Source organism: Hemicordylus capensis, chromosome 16, assembly GCF_027244095.1.
Source record: "Hemicordylus capensis ecotype Gifberg chromosome 16, rHemCap1.1.pri, whole genome shotgun sequence".
NCBI classification, from domain to species: Eukaryota; Metazoa; Chordata; class Lepidosauria; order Squamata; family Cordylidae; genus Hemicordylus; species Hemicordylus capensis.
The window spans coordinates 17,274,355-17,290,382 of record NC_069672.1 but is presented as its reverse complement, the minus strand read 5'-3'; the positions used below and the strand labels follow the sequence as shown (position 1 = coordinate 17,290,382).

Sequence of the window (16,028 nt, the reverse complement as noted above, 5' to 3'; positions counted from 1 at the left end):
GGGGGGGGGGGCAGGGCAGGGCAGGGCGATAAAAAGTCTGCACAAGTGTATAACACTTCCACATGGCGGGGCGCTGAGGAGGGGGGGGCTGAATGTCTCAATGAAGCGCACTTACAAATGGGTGACAGATACAAAGTTTGAGTAGGAAAATAATTTTCTTTGAAAACACATTTTTTGGCACAGATTAAAAAAAAGAATGTTGTGGGGATCAGATCTCTTTTTAAAGTCAGTACTTTCTTTTTATATATATATATATTTATATATATATATTTATATACACCCACGGAGTCCTGCACCGCCCGCCAGGAAGGGAAACGGCTCTCCCTTTTTGCGTCTCGCTTCTTCGCTTCAGGGTGAGCGGCACATCCCAGATGGAGGAGGAGGAGGAGGAAGAGGCCGCTGCAGCATCCCCAGGCGGGGGGGGGGGCGGTGGTGCTCCTTGGCCCGGAGCAGAAGTTCCCAGGCCCTGCGCTGGCCAAGTCCACAACACCAGCTCGTGTGTGTGTGTGTGTGTCGACATCCATCCGGAACACCACAACAAGTCTTCAACTGTGCAAAGGTCCAAAGTCACTAATTTAGTGCAAAGGCAGTTCTGGTTCCTTTTTTTTTTTTTTTAAGTTTATTTTGTAAATAAAAAAAATAGCCTTCCTTTACTCTCCCCCCCACGCCCCGCCCCGCCCCCCCCAGGAGGCACCCAGCCCCAGGACCAGTCTGCCTCACTGAGTGTGCCTCCGCGGTCCGGCATCCTTGCTAAAGCCAAATGTAAACATACAGGGCGGTGGGGCCGCCCCCCGGCCAGAGAGCGGGGTGGGGGGCAGAGGGCCCAGCTCCTTCCGCCGTGCCCCCCCCCCCCGTCTCTCTCTCTTTTTTGCGGTCGGGCCTTGGAGGGAAGAGCAGCAGCTCAGACCGATGCAATGACAATCATGAGGTGGGGCGAGATGTTGGAGATGCTGGCCAGGAGGTCTGGGGCCAGGCGCGAGAGGTGGCTCTCCGAGAACTCGCAGGGCGGGAAGATCTGGAGGACGTAGGCGGGCTGGAAGAGAGAACCCCAAGGGGGAAAGGGTGACCCCGAGCCGGCCCTCCGCCTGGGCAAGCGGCTGCTGCTGCTGCTGCTGCCGCCCGTGGCCAAGGCCCGCCTGTCCCCCAAGGTCGCCCACCAAGCACCTGCTGCCTCAGAAGCTGCTGCTGCTGGGGCCACTAGAAGCCCCCCCACCCCCACCCCCACCACCAGTGAGATCCATCCAAGGGCCTCTGAAGCCACCGTCCAGCAGAATGAGCAGCTGCCTGCGCTTCCAAAAGGAACAGCTCAAGCCGGCTGCCCGCAGCTGCTCTGCAATGAGGGAATGCACTCTGCCCATGGTCAGACAACGCCTTCTAGCCGATGATGCCCAGCGGCCAGGCAGAAGCCCGAGTGAGGCCTCCACCACCAGAGGAGCGGCGGCGGTGGGGACAGCCCCCTCCCCTCCCGTACCTGGTTGGAGCCGGGATTCGGCACGTTGATGATGCCCGCGGCCTGCTTGGCCTGCAGGTAGCTGATGAAGGCCGCCTTGAGCGACTCCGTCTGGCTGACCACGTCCTCCTGGTCGCGCCCACAAGGCAAGGCCAGCAGCAGGCAGTAATCGCTCTCCACCTGGAAGAGCAAGGAGCGCCCGTGGGTGGGGGCGGGCGGGGGGCAAGCTCGGGGGTATCATCACCAGCATATTCTTCAGGCTGGACCTCCAGCAAGGTGGGGAAGGGGAAACGGGGTCTCCAGCTCGACAGTGGCGTCTCCTGCAACCATCTCAAGATGGGGACAGGCTGCAGACCGGGGTGGGGGGGCACCCTAACCCATCCTGCCCTGCTCAGCCCTGCCCCAGAGTTCTGGGGGGCCTGGTCAGTTCCGAGGAAGCTCCAATGCTGCTGGGGCACCGAAGGGGCTCCCGAAAGGCCGCCCCCCCGCCCCCCCGCCCCGGCCACTCACCATCATCCTGCGGGCCACGCCCTCCAGCTGCGAGACTTCCAGCCTCATGCGCTGGGCAATCCGCAGGGGGGGCCCTCCTTCCGGGGCGGGCAGGGAGCGGTGGGCCAGGACGTTGTTGCCCGAGACAAAGTGCAGCTGGACGGCAGCCGTGTCGTTCTTCAGCGCCAAGAGCCCTTGCCACACGATGGGGTATTTCTGCGGGGGGTGGCAGGTGAGCGGCAGCGGCCAGAGACCCCCAAGGCGGGCGGGCGGGCGGGCGGGAGAGGGGCTGAGCCCACCCTGCCCAGTGGGAGAGCGCCGCCCCCCCCCCCCGCCACAGCAGGGCCAGGGGGCATCATCCCAGGCAACTGATGGCCCGGGACGTTTCCGGAGGCCATACGCTCCCCGCCCCAGGGCAAGGGCTCACACGGGATCTCTGCAGCCCTCCCTCCCGCAGGGAGCCCAAATGCCCGCGAAACTCACCGTCAGGAGCTGGACCATGTCCACCGGCCTCTGAGGCACCGGGTGAGGAGGAGGAGGAGGGTCTTGCGGCAGCCCCGGAGGCACCCCGGCAGGGCCCACCGGAGAGGGGAGGAAGAGCGCCGGCTTCTGCACCTGGGCCGGATGCGGGGAGGGGAGCTCCTGCTTGGCAGAGACGGCCACGGGGGACGGGTAGGAGGTCTGGCCTGCCTCCGCCTGGCTGCTGCTGCTGCTGCTGCTGCTGCTGCGTGGAAGGTGCAGGTGGGGCTCCAGCTGCTGGGCGTGCCGGGCCAGCGCCTGCTCGGGCCCGCCTGCCGCCTGCGCACCCCCCTTGGGCTCCTGGGAGAGCTGGGGCGTCTTGCTGTGCTGTGCTGGCTGGCTGGGGTGCGAGTGGTCCCCTTCTGGAAGCCCCTGGCAGGAGAGAGGAGGAGGGCGGCGGTGGCGCTGGGTGCCAGGAGGAGCAGCAGCAGCAGGAGGGCACCCTTCCGCCTCGCAGGGAGAGCGCCAGCGACTGCCGCGGGACCCTGGGCAAACCCCGGGCAGCAGAAGCCAGCTCCCACCCGGAGGGCAGGGGGGCCCCTCGCTCACAAGCCCAACCCACCTCCTCCTTCAGCATGGCCCAGCCTCTCCAGCCTCGGGCGCCTGCCTTGCCGTGGGGCCCCTCGCGGCAGCCCCCACCCAGCCCCTAATCCCTCCGCGACTCCTCCTCAGCACCCCCCCCGACCTCCCGTTCCTCTGCCCAGGAGACACCCACGCGTCTCGGGGGGGGGGCGGCAGGCGAGATGCACACAGACCAGCAGGAAGCCCCAGCATGGGCCCCCCGCCCCAGAGGTGCTCGGGGGCCCCGCTTCTCACCTGGGAGGGGGTCATGCTCCGGGTGGGCAGCCCAATGGGCGAGGCGCCTGAGAACTGGGGGTGGCCAAGCTGAGCGGCAGCGGCCGCAGGGTGGTAGCTCCTCATGTCGCTGTAGACGGCGGTCCGGTAGTCGTGGAAGGAGCTGCCGGAGGGGTGCATCAGCTGGACCCCGTGAGGGACGACGACCGGCTGCGCCAGAGGCAGGCCCGGAAGCTGGCCGCTCAGCAGCCGGGGCTCGCTGTGGGGCGAGTGGGCCAGCCTGCCTTCCGCCGCCTTGGGCGGCTCCTTGCCCGCCTGGAGCGTCTTGGGGGCGGGCGGGGTCTTCGCCGACCGGCCCCCTTCGGGGGTGCGGGACTGCCGCGTCTCGGCATGGTGGTCGCCCCCCACGGCCGCCATGTGGGGGTGCATCATCATCCTCACCTCCCGAGGGACGCTGTACTGGTCCAGCCGGAGGCCCGCCGCATGCATGCGGTAGTCGGGCTGCATCACCAGGACGTCCGACTGCACGGGGGCCGAGCCGCGGCAGACGGGGTGGTGGTAGTGCATCTCTTCTTCCGAGGCGTGCTGGGGCGGCAGGACCATCTCGCGGAGGGGGGCCGGCTGGGGGGTGCTCGAGCGCTGCGGCTGCGGGGCTGCCCGGGGGGAGTGGAGCGCCTCTGGGCGGATGGCGTAGGGCAGGCCGGGCAGCGGAGGGGTATTCATCCGCACGTCCCCTTGGGAGAGGTGGCCCAGGGAGACCGTCTGGCTCACGCTGTGGGGCGGCATGATCACCGACTGCTCCGGGTGCATGCTGGAGATGTACTGCGGCACGGGGATCCCCGGGCAAGGAGAGCCCTGGATGCCCAGCAGGGAGCTGCTCCCCGCCAGGGCCGGGGAGGAGGGGCCCCCCGAGTGGCAAGCCCCCCTGGGGAAGGGAGACGGGGAGTGCCCGCTGGTCCGGGGAGAGAGCGGCTCCTGCTTGGTGGCCCCCAGGTGAGGAACAGGCCGCTCGGCCGGGCCGCCGGGCCCCACGCTCACGTGGTTGGCTTCGGGGTGCATCTTGCCGGGCAAGGAAGGGTGGTGAGGACCCAGCCCGGGGCTCAGGCTTGCCGGCTGCAGAGCCTTGCCCTCGGCTTTCAGGGCCGCCGGCTCGGGGAGCTTCTTGCTGGTGGCAGCCATGCTCTGAGAGAGCACCAGCTGGTTGGGGACCAGGATGGAGGGAGTGTTGGCGGCCTGAGCGAGGACTTTCACCGGCCCGGAGGGAGCCGCGGGCGCCTGGGCGGCGAGGTGGGCCAGGTCGGGCTTCTCCAGGCTGCTGCGCTCTTGCTTAATGGAGGGGCTGTACTGCTGGGGGCCCAGCACCAGCGACGGAGGGGCAGACACCCCCCCATAGCCTGCAGGGGGCTGGGTGGCCTTGGGGGCTGGCTGAGAGGGGCCCAGGGGTTCTGGCTTTATCTGCGACTTGGACACAGACTGCTGGAATTCAATGTCCACGGCGCTGGCGGGGGGGATCTGGCTAATCTTGGCAACGATCCGCTGCTGGCCTTCCGTCTTCTGTCCCGAGTAGCTCAGCCGGACGACCCCGATCGAAGTGTTGACGCGGAGGCCTGGGCTGGAGCCAGTCTCTGCTGGGCTGTCTTCAATCACAGACATGGATCCCGGATGGAACCGGCTGTTGTCGTTGGTGCCTGGCCTCTGCTGCTTGTATTTGGGCGAAAGCGCATTCACCAGGCACGTCTGGGGAGGGGGGGCTTGCTTCACCAGGGTGATCCTGGGGGTCTCCTCCAGATCAATGCTGTGGGGCATTCTGCTGATCACAGAGGTGGCTTTGGGTGCGATGACAGCGACCATCTTCTCTTTCTCGGGGAAGACCGGGGCCTCTGCGACCGGAGGGTCCAAAGCATTCGTGATGGGAACGGCGGGCTTCTCGTCGGAGCCTGGCCACAGGGCCTCTGCCGGGGCGTGCGGCGGGGCCTCCTCCACGCGGACGGTGCTCACAGGCTCCACGATCGCTGGGGTGACGTGCGTCGGGGCCATGCTGGTGGCAGACACGTACTTGGGCTCCATCAGTATCTTCCGCAAAGTGCTGGAGCTGATGTCCACATCGGATGCTTTCGTGTCCGGGGGCAGAGCCGGAGGCGGGGTGGAGCGGGCCCGGGCCTCCTCGTGCTTCACCATCCACTCGGTCACCTTGGCTGCGCTGGAGTGGAGAGGCACGAGGCCGGCAGCGACGGGCACGGGCAGCTGGGCTGCAGGAGCCGGCGGAGTGGCCGGCGCGTTGTCGCTTGAGGGCCGCCGCTTGCAGCCGGCTTGGCTCACCTCGTCGACAGGAACCAAGGGAGACGGCAGGTCCCGGGGGCCAAGAGCTTTGGGCAGGGGGCTGCTCTCTGCAACAGGCTCATGGGAGGTGGCCTCCAGGGCTGGAGTCCGGCTTGTGTCAGCAGCTCCCGGCTGGGCAGAGGCTGGGGGCGAGTCCTTGCCCAGGCTGCTGGCGTCGCTGGTGGCTTCCCCGGGCTTCCCTTTCACTTCGCTGGCACCGGGAGCCTTGCTCGGGACTCTTTCGGGCTCAACGGCGTCCCCCTTCTTGCTCGTGCTGCGCTTCCGCCTCGGCCGTGCCGTCTTCTGGCGGCCTCGCTCCTTCCGAGACGCGTCTGCTTCCTGCGGGGTTTCTGCTTCCTGTGCCGAGTTGGAGGACTCGCTCAAGCTCACTTCGGCCTCCTTGCCCTCTGCAGACCCGGGAACTGGCGGCACGGGTGCCTCGGCAGCAGCCGATTCCGATTCCAGGATATTGCTGACCGCCTGGTCTGTTTCGGGTTCCATCTCCTCCCGCACAGGTGGGGGCGGCGGGGGCGGTGGGGCCAGCGGTTCTGTGGGCATTTCGGACTCCGAATCCGCCGGGTATGTCGGGGCAGCGGGAAAGCTTTCTGCCTCTCCAGAAATATCGTTCATGATGGATCCAATGGCTGCGGCCAGCTCCGTTTCATTGGCCTGATGGGCAGGCTTGTCCCCCTCTTCCTCCGGGCGAACCTCTGCCACGTCTGCCGCTTGCTCCTTGTAGGCCGCAATGGTTGGGCTCTCCGTGAGCTTGGCGATGTTCTCCACAGCCTGCTCCAGTTCAATCTGCTTGGCCAACTGATCCGCTCCCGGAGACTGCGTTGCCTCGGCCTTCTCCGCTTCCTGAAAGGGGTCTCCTGCCTCTTGCTTTGCAAAATGGGGTGACACCTGGTCTTCCTTCTGGGGGCTCTTGTTTTTGGGAGGCGAGGCTGGCAGGGGCTCCATGTCCTCTTCACTAGGCCGGAGAGCACCTTTGACTTCATCCACATTGAGCCGGATCTCAACGTTTTTCAGGCTCTTGATCAAGGAGACCTTATCCACAGCCTTGATACTTCTGGATCTTCCCCTTTTGGACTTGGTAACTTTCTCCAGGACCGGCTTCCTTTCCGCCGTCTCAACCGGGCAGGCTTCAGGTGCATTCCGGTCCACGTCGGACTCTTTCTGATCTCGTTTCTGTTCGCTCCCGAGGGTTTCCTTGTCTGCCTTTGGCTTGTTTTCGAGGGCGTTTGGTCCTCGGCCAGGCAGGTCGGGGGGCTCTTCCGTTTCTGCCGAGCTCTCGGCCTTGGGCTCGTTCTTCCCTTTCTTGCTCTGGGGAGCACTAGCAGCTGGAGAATGGCTGTGTGAGAGCTTCTGGGATCGGGGCGACCGCCACCCCTCCACAGGTTTAGGGGTTTCCACCGTTTCCTTGGCTTCTGCTTCTTCTGCCTCCTGTAGCATGGGTTCTGTCTTGGTAGGAGAGATTTCCTCCTCAGGCTTGCGGCGTGATTTTGGAGGCCTGCCCCTTCTGGGAGGCGTGGGAGCAGTGGGGGGAGCGTCTGATGGCTCCCTTTCGGCTCTCTTCCGCGTGGCCCTGGTGACCTCTACGGAATCTTTAACAGGAGAGGGCCCTTCGTGGTCTCCAGTGGTCGCATAAACGGAGCGCACGTTTCTGCGCCTCGTTCGGCCTACGGGCAAGCTCGGCTCTGGAATTTCAGGCTCTGCTGCAGCACTGGGAGACTTGGCGGCATTTCTCGAAACTTTCTCCGCCTCCACTTTCAATTCCAGAAGCTTCAGCACCTCCCCGCGGGGAGAGCCTGACCTCTTCAGTTTTTCACGATCAATCCTTTCGCTCTTCCTCGTGACAGGCTTCTCAGCCACACTGGCCACAGCAGGCTGGACAGGGGCTGGTTTGGCCCGTTTGCTCTTGTATGACTTTTTGTCTTTGATTACCACGGGGGGCTCGGCTTCCATCTCCGTATCAGAAACTAGAGGCAGAGCTTCGGCGGCAGCTTCCGCTTTCTGACTTGCCGCGGGTTCTGGGCCAGTGGCCGGTGGCACACTCTCTTCTTGGGGCTCAGGCATTTCCTCGGACTTGGCTGCCAGTTTGAGAGGAGGCGAGGCTACTTCAGGTTCCGGATCTGTGCCAATATCTGCCTGGGAAAAAGAAGAGCCAGGGGTGGGTGGCTTGGTGTCCAGGTATGAAGGGTGCTCCCCAGGCACAGTGTCCTCCGCGGGAGTTGCAGTGGGAAGAGCACCGTCTTTGTTCCCTTCCGTCACTGGTGGTGCTTCAGGATGCTCTGGTGGCTCCGTTTTAACCAGAGCAAGCTCTGGAAGCGGCTTCGGCTCTTCAGCTCCATGGCCAGGTTCCGGCAGCTTCTCTTCTCTCCCAGTGGGCATCTCGGCTGGCAACTTCTCATCGGCCACTTTCTCCGGCGTGGCAAGCACTGGCTCTTGTGCTGCGGGACCAACTGATGGCAAAGGTTTCTGCTCCAGCTCTCTGTTCTCGGGGGCCGTTTCTGGCGTCTTGGGCCGACTGGCCTTGTCCTCCTGGGGCTTTTCTGCCTCTTTGGGTTTCTGGTCTTTCTCCTTCTCCTTCTGCTGCATTCGCGTGAGCTCAACGAACCGGCTATGGAAGAGCACCACCGGCTCGGGCAGGAAGTCAGGCAGGCTGCTGGCGCCTTCCAGAGAGGCCTGCCGCCCATACAGCCTGCCAGGGAGGAAGTCGAGGTCCTCGTCTCTCCTTTCTAAATGCTGCAGGCGCTTCGAGTCTTGTTCGAAGATGGAGCTGTGCAAGAAGCGGGAGGCGAAGAGCTCCTGCCTCTCCTGCTCCTCCTCTTTGTGGTCTTCCTTCTTATCATCCAGCTTCCCCTCGGAGTCCGTCCGGATCTTCTTCTTCTTCATGTACCAGGAGGGGATGGGCCTTGGCGCAGAGTCCACTTTCTCTTTGTCCTTGTTGTTCCTGAAACTCGCAAACCTGGAGTCCCAGTCGAGGAAAGACCAGTTCTCCTCTCTGGACGATGAGAGCGACTTGGCTCTTTCAAGCAGGGCTTTGGTGTCGGGCGTGATGGTCTTGTCCAGCGCAAAGGAGTAGAACTTGTTCCTTTCCAAGGAGCTCGGCAGCCTCTCCTCCCGCTCCCGGAGCTTCTCCTCCCTGTCTCTTAATAAAAAAGACAGCCTCGAGCTCTCCAGCAAGGAGGCGGCTTTAGGAGAGTGGGGCTTATGGTCGCCATCGTCGTCTGAGTCGGAAGGCACCTCTCCTGGTTCCAGGTCCCGGGTCGACCGCTTCCGTAAACTATCTCTCTTGACGATGCTGCTGGGGAAGCTGATCTCCACTCGGCCCGGCTCTGCCTTCACTTGCGAGTCCCACCGGCTCGACTCCTCCTCGGCACTCAGTGAGGACAGTTTCATTTTGGCCATTTCTGCCATCTGCTCTCTTCGGCTGGAATCGTAGGGATTGAACTTCAGAGAATCCTCCCTTATGGCGGCCATGTTCGAATAGGCAGGCCCCTTGTCCTCTGTTTGAGGCGATTCTTTGGCTTCTTTCAAAGGCATCAGCCTTGGGGACTCCAGCAGTTCTTCCTCCTCATGGAACGGGAAGGGTCTGAGGCTGGGGGAGCTGACGGTTCGCTCAGAATCTTCACTCACCTGGCGAGAGCTTCTGTAGTTTCTCTCCCGCTTGGTGCTAATCTCAAAATCAAAAGTGTCGGACTTCTTCCGTTTACTTGGAGGAGAGTCATCTGTCACGTCTTGTGGGGGCTTCCCGACTTCGTGCACAAGGCTGCGCCTTTCGTACTCGTCCAGGTCTTTCTTTGGACTGCCAAACTTCTCCGACTTGGCGATTTCCATCTCCATTTGCTGCTGCTTTAGCCGGCGGCTTTGCTCCATTTGTTTCCGGTAACTCTGCGTGTGATCGATGTCAATGGGAATTTTCTCCTCCATATCCGATGACTGGGACTTCTCTTGCCCGGGCTTGTGGTCCGGCATCTCTTCAGGAAGACTGCTATAGTTCTTGCGTGGGTCCTCTCTCTCTGCACTGTGATCATCTAGCGGCTGTGTGTGTTTGTGTTGCAGTTTTAAGCTGACCTTCCTCGAGGGGATCTCGGGGGTTTCACCCCCTGGCTCATCAGCTGGCTCCCCCAGCCGCGCCTGCAGCTCCAAACTGGGCCGTAAGACTAGCCCCCCAGACACACTGGCAGGCTCCTGAGCATCTTTGGGACTTGTAACAGTAGGAAATCTTTCTGGCTTGATTTTCTTGGATTCCCTTTTAAGCATCTCCTTTCTCATAGGCTTCCTTTCAGGTTCGGCTGTCCCATCAAGCTGCTTTTTCAAGACGACCCGTGAGTCTTCATCCTCCTGGCTACTCCTTTTGGTGTCCATTTTCTGCTTGTCAGGCTTCAGGTTGGCATCGGCAAAGCGCCTCTTGCGAGCCTCCAGCTTTTCGAGATCGACTGGGTTCGCCACTTCACTGGACGGGTCCACCTTCAGGTGTTTCTTGGGCTTCAGCTTCCCCTCTTTATCGACCACTTCCACGTGGCTGGCGAGGACCTTCTCCTTGGGCACCTTCGTCCGGACAGGCTCCAGTTTCAAGGGTTCCAACTTGGCTTGCTCCACCTGGGACACCTGGATCTTCTGCTCCAGCAAGGGAGACTTGATGGCCTCGTTCTCCTGTTTCAGCCGCAGCTTCTCCAGAACAGGCTGCTCGATCACTTTCCCTTCCTTCTCCTTCACCCGCGTCAACACCACACAGGGCATCAGGTCGAGGCGGTTCTTAGCAGTCCCTTCTTTGTCGGCTCTCTCCCGGCTGGGCTTGCTGCCGCTGCCGCCTTTCAGCTTCTCTGGACTGGGCTCCCTCTCGTTCTCTTGATCCGTCTCAGAAGACTGTGAGCTGGGGGAGTGGATCTTTGCTTTCCGTTTTTGCTTCTCCATTTTATCTTTCTCAAGTTTGTCTGATTTCTCTTTCCTCACCAGGCGCTTGTCTTTGTCAAGTCTCTCTTGCTCGAAAGCACGCTCTTTTTCTGGTTTGTCGTTTTTCGTGTAGCGTTCCAGGCGGGCTTTGTCCAGCTTATCGTAGCGTGGTGGAGAAAGTGAACTGCAGCTCCCACTTCGCTCGGACGACCGACTGTAGATCCTCCTCTCGGAGTCGCTCTGCAGCCGCTCTGACTGTGATGGAGACACTCCCGGGCTCTGTGGTCGCCGAGAATGAGTGGGGCTTTGGCTCCGTTCAATGGGCCTCCTTTCGTGGTCGCGGTCACGATCCGACTCAAAGCGCTCCCGCTCCCGCTGTCTGTAGCTATACTCCCTTATGTCTTGCTCATAAGGGTCTCCTCGGTAGTCTCTGTATTCCCGTGGGTCGTCATAGTATCGTGGGTCATAATAGTCTCCTTGATAAGGGTCCCAGTCTGCATAAAACTCCCTGCCACGGGCTGGATATTCTCTTCGAGGGTCTTCAGGATACGTCCCGGGTGTTCTGACAGCTTCATAGTAAGTCCGGTCAGCAGCGTAGTCATAAGAGCCTCTTCTTTCATCTCTGCCAAAGCCAAGGACATCAAAAAGGTCAGTTTCTCCCCAGTTCAAGGGCAGCTTTCCAGAGAGAGAACCATTGGGGATGCAGCCCCAGGGTCCCCCTTTGGCCCTCTTAGGGCCCCACGCCTCCACTCACCACCCTTGCCACGGGGAGGGTTCCTCCGGCAACGGGCCGAGCTCCAGCCTCAGCCTCCCACGTGGAGCCGAGGAGGGGGCAGAGTGTGCCCCCGCCACTGGGCTGAGCTCGGAGGAGCACCATGCAAGGAGAGGGCAGATCTCCGCACCCCTCGCCAGCTCCAAGCATCGACGGGCCTTTTCCAGGAACAAGAGTGCAGCCAGCCAGAGGCCACTGCCCTGGGGCCGCCGTCCTTGTTACACCCTTCACAGCTCTAGGCAAATACAGAGCAAGGGGCAACGCGATCTGAAGCCCTCCCCCCACCACTTCAGGGTTCTGGGTGGTGGTTTGGGGTTTTTGGTGGGGGGTTTTGGTTGTTGATTCAGTTTCAGCTGAAACTGTCCCTGCCTGCCAAAATCCAATTCCTGGCAATGGAGGAGCATTATGCAAATGCCTACTTTAAAAAATGATAAACAAATTGGCAACAACAGAGTCACAATCTATTTCCATCCGGAAATAAGTTGAGGAGAAATGAGTGGTTCCTCAAGGCAAAAGTCCAAACTGGCACCTTTCACTGGCAACTCCAGTTCCAAACACTCACATTCGACTTGAATGTAAACATTTAAGCTGCCTAGGGAAGGGAGCGAGGCTTAATATAGCCTCTGATTTTCCTTACGCAGGTTTTGAAAAACCAAGTTTATGGAAGTTATTGGAAATTCAATTAGCTGCCAGTGTCAGCTGCCCAACAGGAACCCGCCTGAAGTAGGACCCCATCCGGAGAGTGCGGTGTGGCCGGAGGCTCCCTCTCAGCCCCTGCTGGATCAGGCCCAAGAGGGCCCATCGAGTCCAGCAGCCTGGTTCCCGCAGTGGCCCGCCAGAGGCCTTGGGCAGTCCACAATGCTAGCAGGAGATCTTCCCCGGCCCCCCTACAAATGGGATGTGGGGCATCCTGCCCCCAGACAGGGAGACAGCCCATAGTCATCAGGACTAGGAACATGGGACGCTGCCATAGACGGAGTCAGACCCTTGGTCCATCTAGCACAGGATTGTCTACCCAGACTGGCAGCGGCTTCTCCCAGGTTGCAGGCAGGAGTCTCTCTCAGCCCTATCTGGAGATGCTGCCGCCAGGGAGGGAACTGGGGACCTCAGATGCTCTCCCCAGAGTGGCTCCATCATCCCCTGAAGGGAGTGTCTGACAGTGCTGCTCCCACTTCCAGTCTCCCCTTCATCTGCAGCCAGGGTGGACCCTGCTGAGCTAAGGGGACCAGTCATGCCTGCTGCCACCAGACCCGCTCCCCCGCCATAGTGACTAGCAGCCACTACTAGACTGATTCCCCACGAGTCTGTCTGAAGCCCACACACTCCGCTTACGAGAAGCGCCCCTGGCCATCAGACCACCGCCTGCCACAAGAGGACCCAGGCCAGTCTGAAAGCTCCCTGCAAGCCCCGATCCAGCCGCAGCACTTTGCACTCCTGGCCTGAAGGGGGTGCTCAAGCCACAGCTCCCAGTTCCGACCTCCCAGCCAAGGCAGCCAGATGGGGCGGGACGCAGCTCCTTCCCCATCTCACGGGCCAGGGCTGCTGGGTGGGGAACCTGGCGCCCAACCTGGGACATGCACTCAGCCCCCGTCCAGGCCCTGCAGGGCTGGCGGGGAGAGACAGGACAGGGGCGAGCATTCCCTGCCGGCATTCAGAGTGCTCCCTATTCCGTTGCATTGCCTCCTTCAAAGGGCAACCCCAGGGCTCTAGGCAAGGTGCCTCAAGAAGAGCCTTGCACCCTCATTCAGAGGGAGCCCTGCCCCCAAGAGCCGAGAAGCGGGCGAGCAGAGGCGCCCTCCTGGAACAAGGACTCTGGGCCTGTCTGGATGCTGCCGCCGCCGCCGCCGCCTCCCCCAATCCTGCCCCTGGAGTGACTTGCCTCCTCTCAGCAAGCATCTCATAGAAGTCTCGGATATCCTGGCCAGTCTTCTCCATGGAATGATAGAACGCCAGCTGGCTCTCACGGTTTGCAAAATCCACCTGGAACAGAAGGAGGGAGCCCCATCACTCCCAGGCGCGAGGCCGAGCCAGTTTTCCTCCCGGCATTCAAACCGGGAGGGCACAAGGGATGCTTCCCTCACCCAGCCAGGGCACGGTTCTCTGGTGGGGGGCTCACTGGGACAGGCCAGGCCTGAGAAACCCAGAAAGACCCCCCCCCACTCACTTGCCTCCCCCTTTTAAATACAAGGGGCTGGGGGCAGTGGCCATCGAGCCCAGGATTTCTGGACCCACAGCCCCAGCCAGCGCATGAAGGCCGACGACTTCTGAACACGAAGGCTCCCTGGAGGCACCCTGGCCCGGAGACACGGATAACCACTGGACTCCTGAAGTGACAGGGGCCTGATGCCGAGCCAACACGTTTTTAGACCATCCGCTTCTTCCTCCAGGACCCTTTCCAGAGAACGTGGTGACCCCCCCCCCCGCCCAGACACCCAGGATGCCCAACCCATTCCGCAGGACAGGGGCCACTTGCTTTTCCAAACGCCTGCTGTGGTGCGTGAATTCAGGGCCAAGAAGGAAAGGGCTGAAGAGCAATGCCCCAGAAGCCAAAGCTCGGATCCTCCCACAGCTCTGTGAGCATCAACTCTGTTTCCAGATTCAGCACACAAGGAAGCCAGGATGACCGCCGCGGTGGGGCGAGAGGCTTCAGAGCGGAGATGGGCCTCCAAGGAGGGGAGGGGGCAGTCGGGGGCCTCGGTGCTCAGGAGCGGCTGCCGCGGAAGGAGCCCCCCCATGAGGAGGGCATTGCCAGGCTGGGGGAGGCCTGGAGAGCACCCAGCACCGACGCGGCCCCAGAAGCACCGGGGGAGAGGCCAGCAGGCGCGCGGCCTGCCCAGGGAGCCCAGGCAAGGGGTGGCCTGCCTGCAAAGCAGCCCCTTGGCGGCTGTACCGCGCCAGCGATGTCAGCAGCAGCACAGAAGGCCAGAAAGCAGAGAACTTGGAAAGGAAGGGCAGTGCCAAGCCAGTGGCAGAGAGCAAGGAGGAGCCGGCAAGCAAGAGAGGAAGAGGCCCCCTCCTCCTCCTCCTCCTCCTCCTCCGGGTCACCCCTCCACAGCAAGGGCCAGCCACATCCAGGCCACCAGAGGCCAGTTGCTGGAGGGACCCAGCTGGGCCTCTGTTGGGGGACCCACAAGCAGCTGCCAGCCAAAAGAGGCCGCAGGAACTCCCCGCCCAGAGGCCTGGCTGCCAGCTGCTGGGGGACACCACGGCGGGAAAGAGGCTGCTTGCTGCCTCCCGCAGCCCTCGGGCCTGATCCAGCCACCCTCTCCTGCTGGGTCACTTGGAAGGGTGGGACAGGACACACCAAGCACTGGCTCGGGGCGGGGGGGGCTATTCCTCCCTCTATGGTTGTCCTTTGAGGAGGAGGTTCCTTTTGCAGACCTTAATCTTATTCCCACCGATTTTCCTCCCCTTGGTCTCTTTTACAGCTGCTTGCGCATATTCAATCTCATTGTAGAGAAGGAGGGCCATGCCTTTTAAGCGGTCAAACACCACCTGCAAACACACAAAAACACAACACACAAAACCCACATCAGAGAGAGCCTCGTTCACAGGACGGCAACTTCAGCAGTGCCAACCACCAAGTGATGGGGGGAGAACTCCTCCCTGTGGTTTCCCGTAAGGGGGCAAATCGCCTTCACATTTTCAGCCAATCACAACGGAGGACAAAAGGAGGACCATAAAAAGGGGGCTGCTCTCAGGGGCTTCCAGCCCGGGCTCCTCGAGGAGCTCCACGGTGCTGGCCAGGGGAGACCCTCGTGCCCCTCCCTCAGCAGCCCGGCTGCAGGGCGCAGAAGGCGGCCTTCTCTGCCGTGGCCTCCTCCAGGCCGCCCTCTTCCACCAGGCCTGAGGCACTGGCTGCCCCTGCCTCTCCTGGGCTTCGCTTCGCTGCCACTGAACTAGCCGCCACCGCCTCCCTTCGGACTGGTGTTCCCACTGCTTCATGTTGTGGCTCTCTGCCAGGGCTGCGTGTGCCTGCTAGGAGCAAACCCTTCTGACGAGAAGGAGCAGCAGGGCTTGGGCCTCAGGATCCGCTCCCTCAGAGGTGACGGGGGAGCCTGCGCTTCCAAACATGCGCGTGGAGAAGCAGCTTGGGGAGGGGAAAGGAGCTGGGGAAAGAGCCGGCCAAGGTGTGGGGCCCTCCGCTTGGCATCGATACGGAGAGTCGGCCTCGTGCCTCTCCTAGCGGAAGGGAGGTGACTGCACAGAACCCGCCACTGGAGCAGGCGCTCTTCCTACCAGTTCAGTGAGGGATTTCCGAACTGGTGGGGGATGCCAGAGGGGGCCGGGGGAGGCCATCTGTTCCACCAACGCGGCTGGGCTCATTTGGGGCATTCATTTCCCAAACTGAAAAGGTGGCAGAAGAGGCGTCAAAGCTCCCCAAAGGACAGATTCAACAGGGAGAGGGAGAGCGAGAGAGAGGCAGGCAGGCAGGCAGGCAGGCAGGCAGGCAGGCAGCAGTGTGTTTTCGCCACTGAGCTTGAGTCGGGGAGAGCACGTGGCCCACCTACCTTCACCACGGGCCCATAGCGGCAGAAATGTCGCGTCAGATACTGGTCAGTGACATTGGTGGAGAGGCCGTCCAGCCACACGCAGTTGGTCGGCATGCTCTTCCCAAAGCCCAGCTGGACACAAGGAGGCAAGACGGCCCGTCAGCCACAGACCCGGCCCTTCCGCCCCGAGGTGCTGGGCAGGGGAGACCCACCCTGCAAGCTTCAGTGGACCCACGTGCCCCATCCCCGCTGTGGGGCGAGGGTGCGCGGCATGGGCAGGAAGCGGCTTCTG

At 62.1% G+C, this 16,028-nt stretch overlaps 1 protein-coding gene across 2 annotated transcripts in view; it reads right to left on the bottom strand.

Moving 5' to 3' along the window:
- Positions 1 to 758: 758 nt before the first annotated feature.
- Positions 759 to 16,028, bottom strand: part of SPEN (spen family transcriptional repressor) — a 49,591-nt gene continuing 34,321 nt past the window's right edge. For both annotated transcript variants that reach the window (XM_053281424.1, XM_053281425.1), the window contains 8 exons: positions 15,755 to 15,868; positions 14,625 to 14,738; positions 13,123 to 13,223; positions 3,275 to 11,093; positions 2,423 to 2,830; positions 1,961 to 2,155; positions 1,472 to 1,630; positions 759 to 1,033 (listed from right to left, as the gene is read on the bottom strand). In XM_053281424.1, coding sequence (XP_053137399.1) covers positions 902 to 1,033; positions 1,472 to 1,630; positions 1,961 to 2,155; positions 2,423 to 2,830; positions 3,275 to 11,093; positions 13,123 to 13,223; positions 14,625 to 14,738; positions 15,755 to 15,868 — 9,042 coding nt within the window. In that variant the 3' untranslated portion in view covers positions 759 to 901. The remainder of the gene's footprint in view (positions 1,034 to 1,471; positions 1,631 to 1,960; positions 2,156 to 2,422; positions 2,831 to 3,274; positions 11,094 to 13,122; positions 13,224 to 14,624; positions 14,739 to 15,754; positions 15,869 to 16,028) is intronic.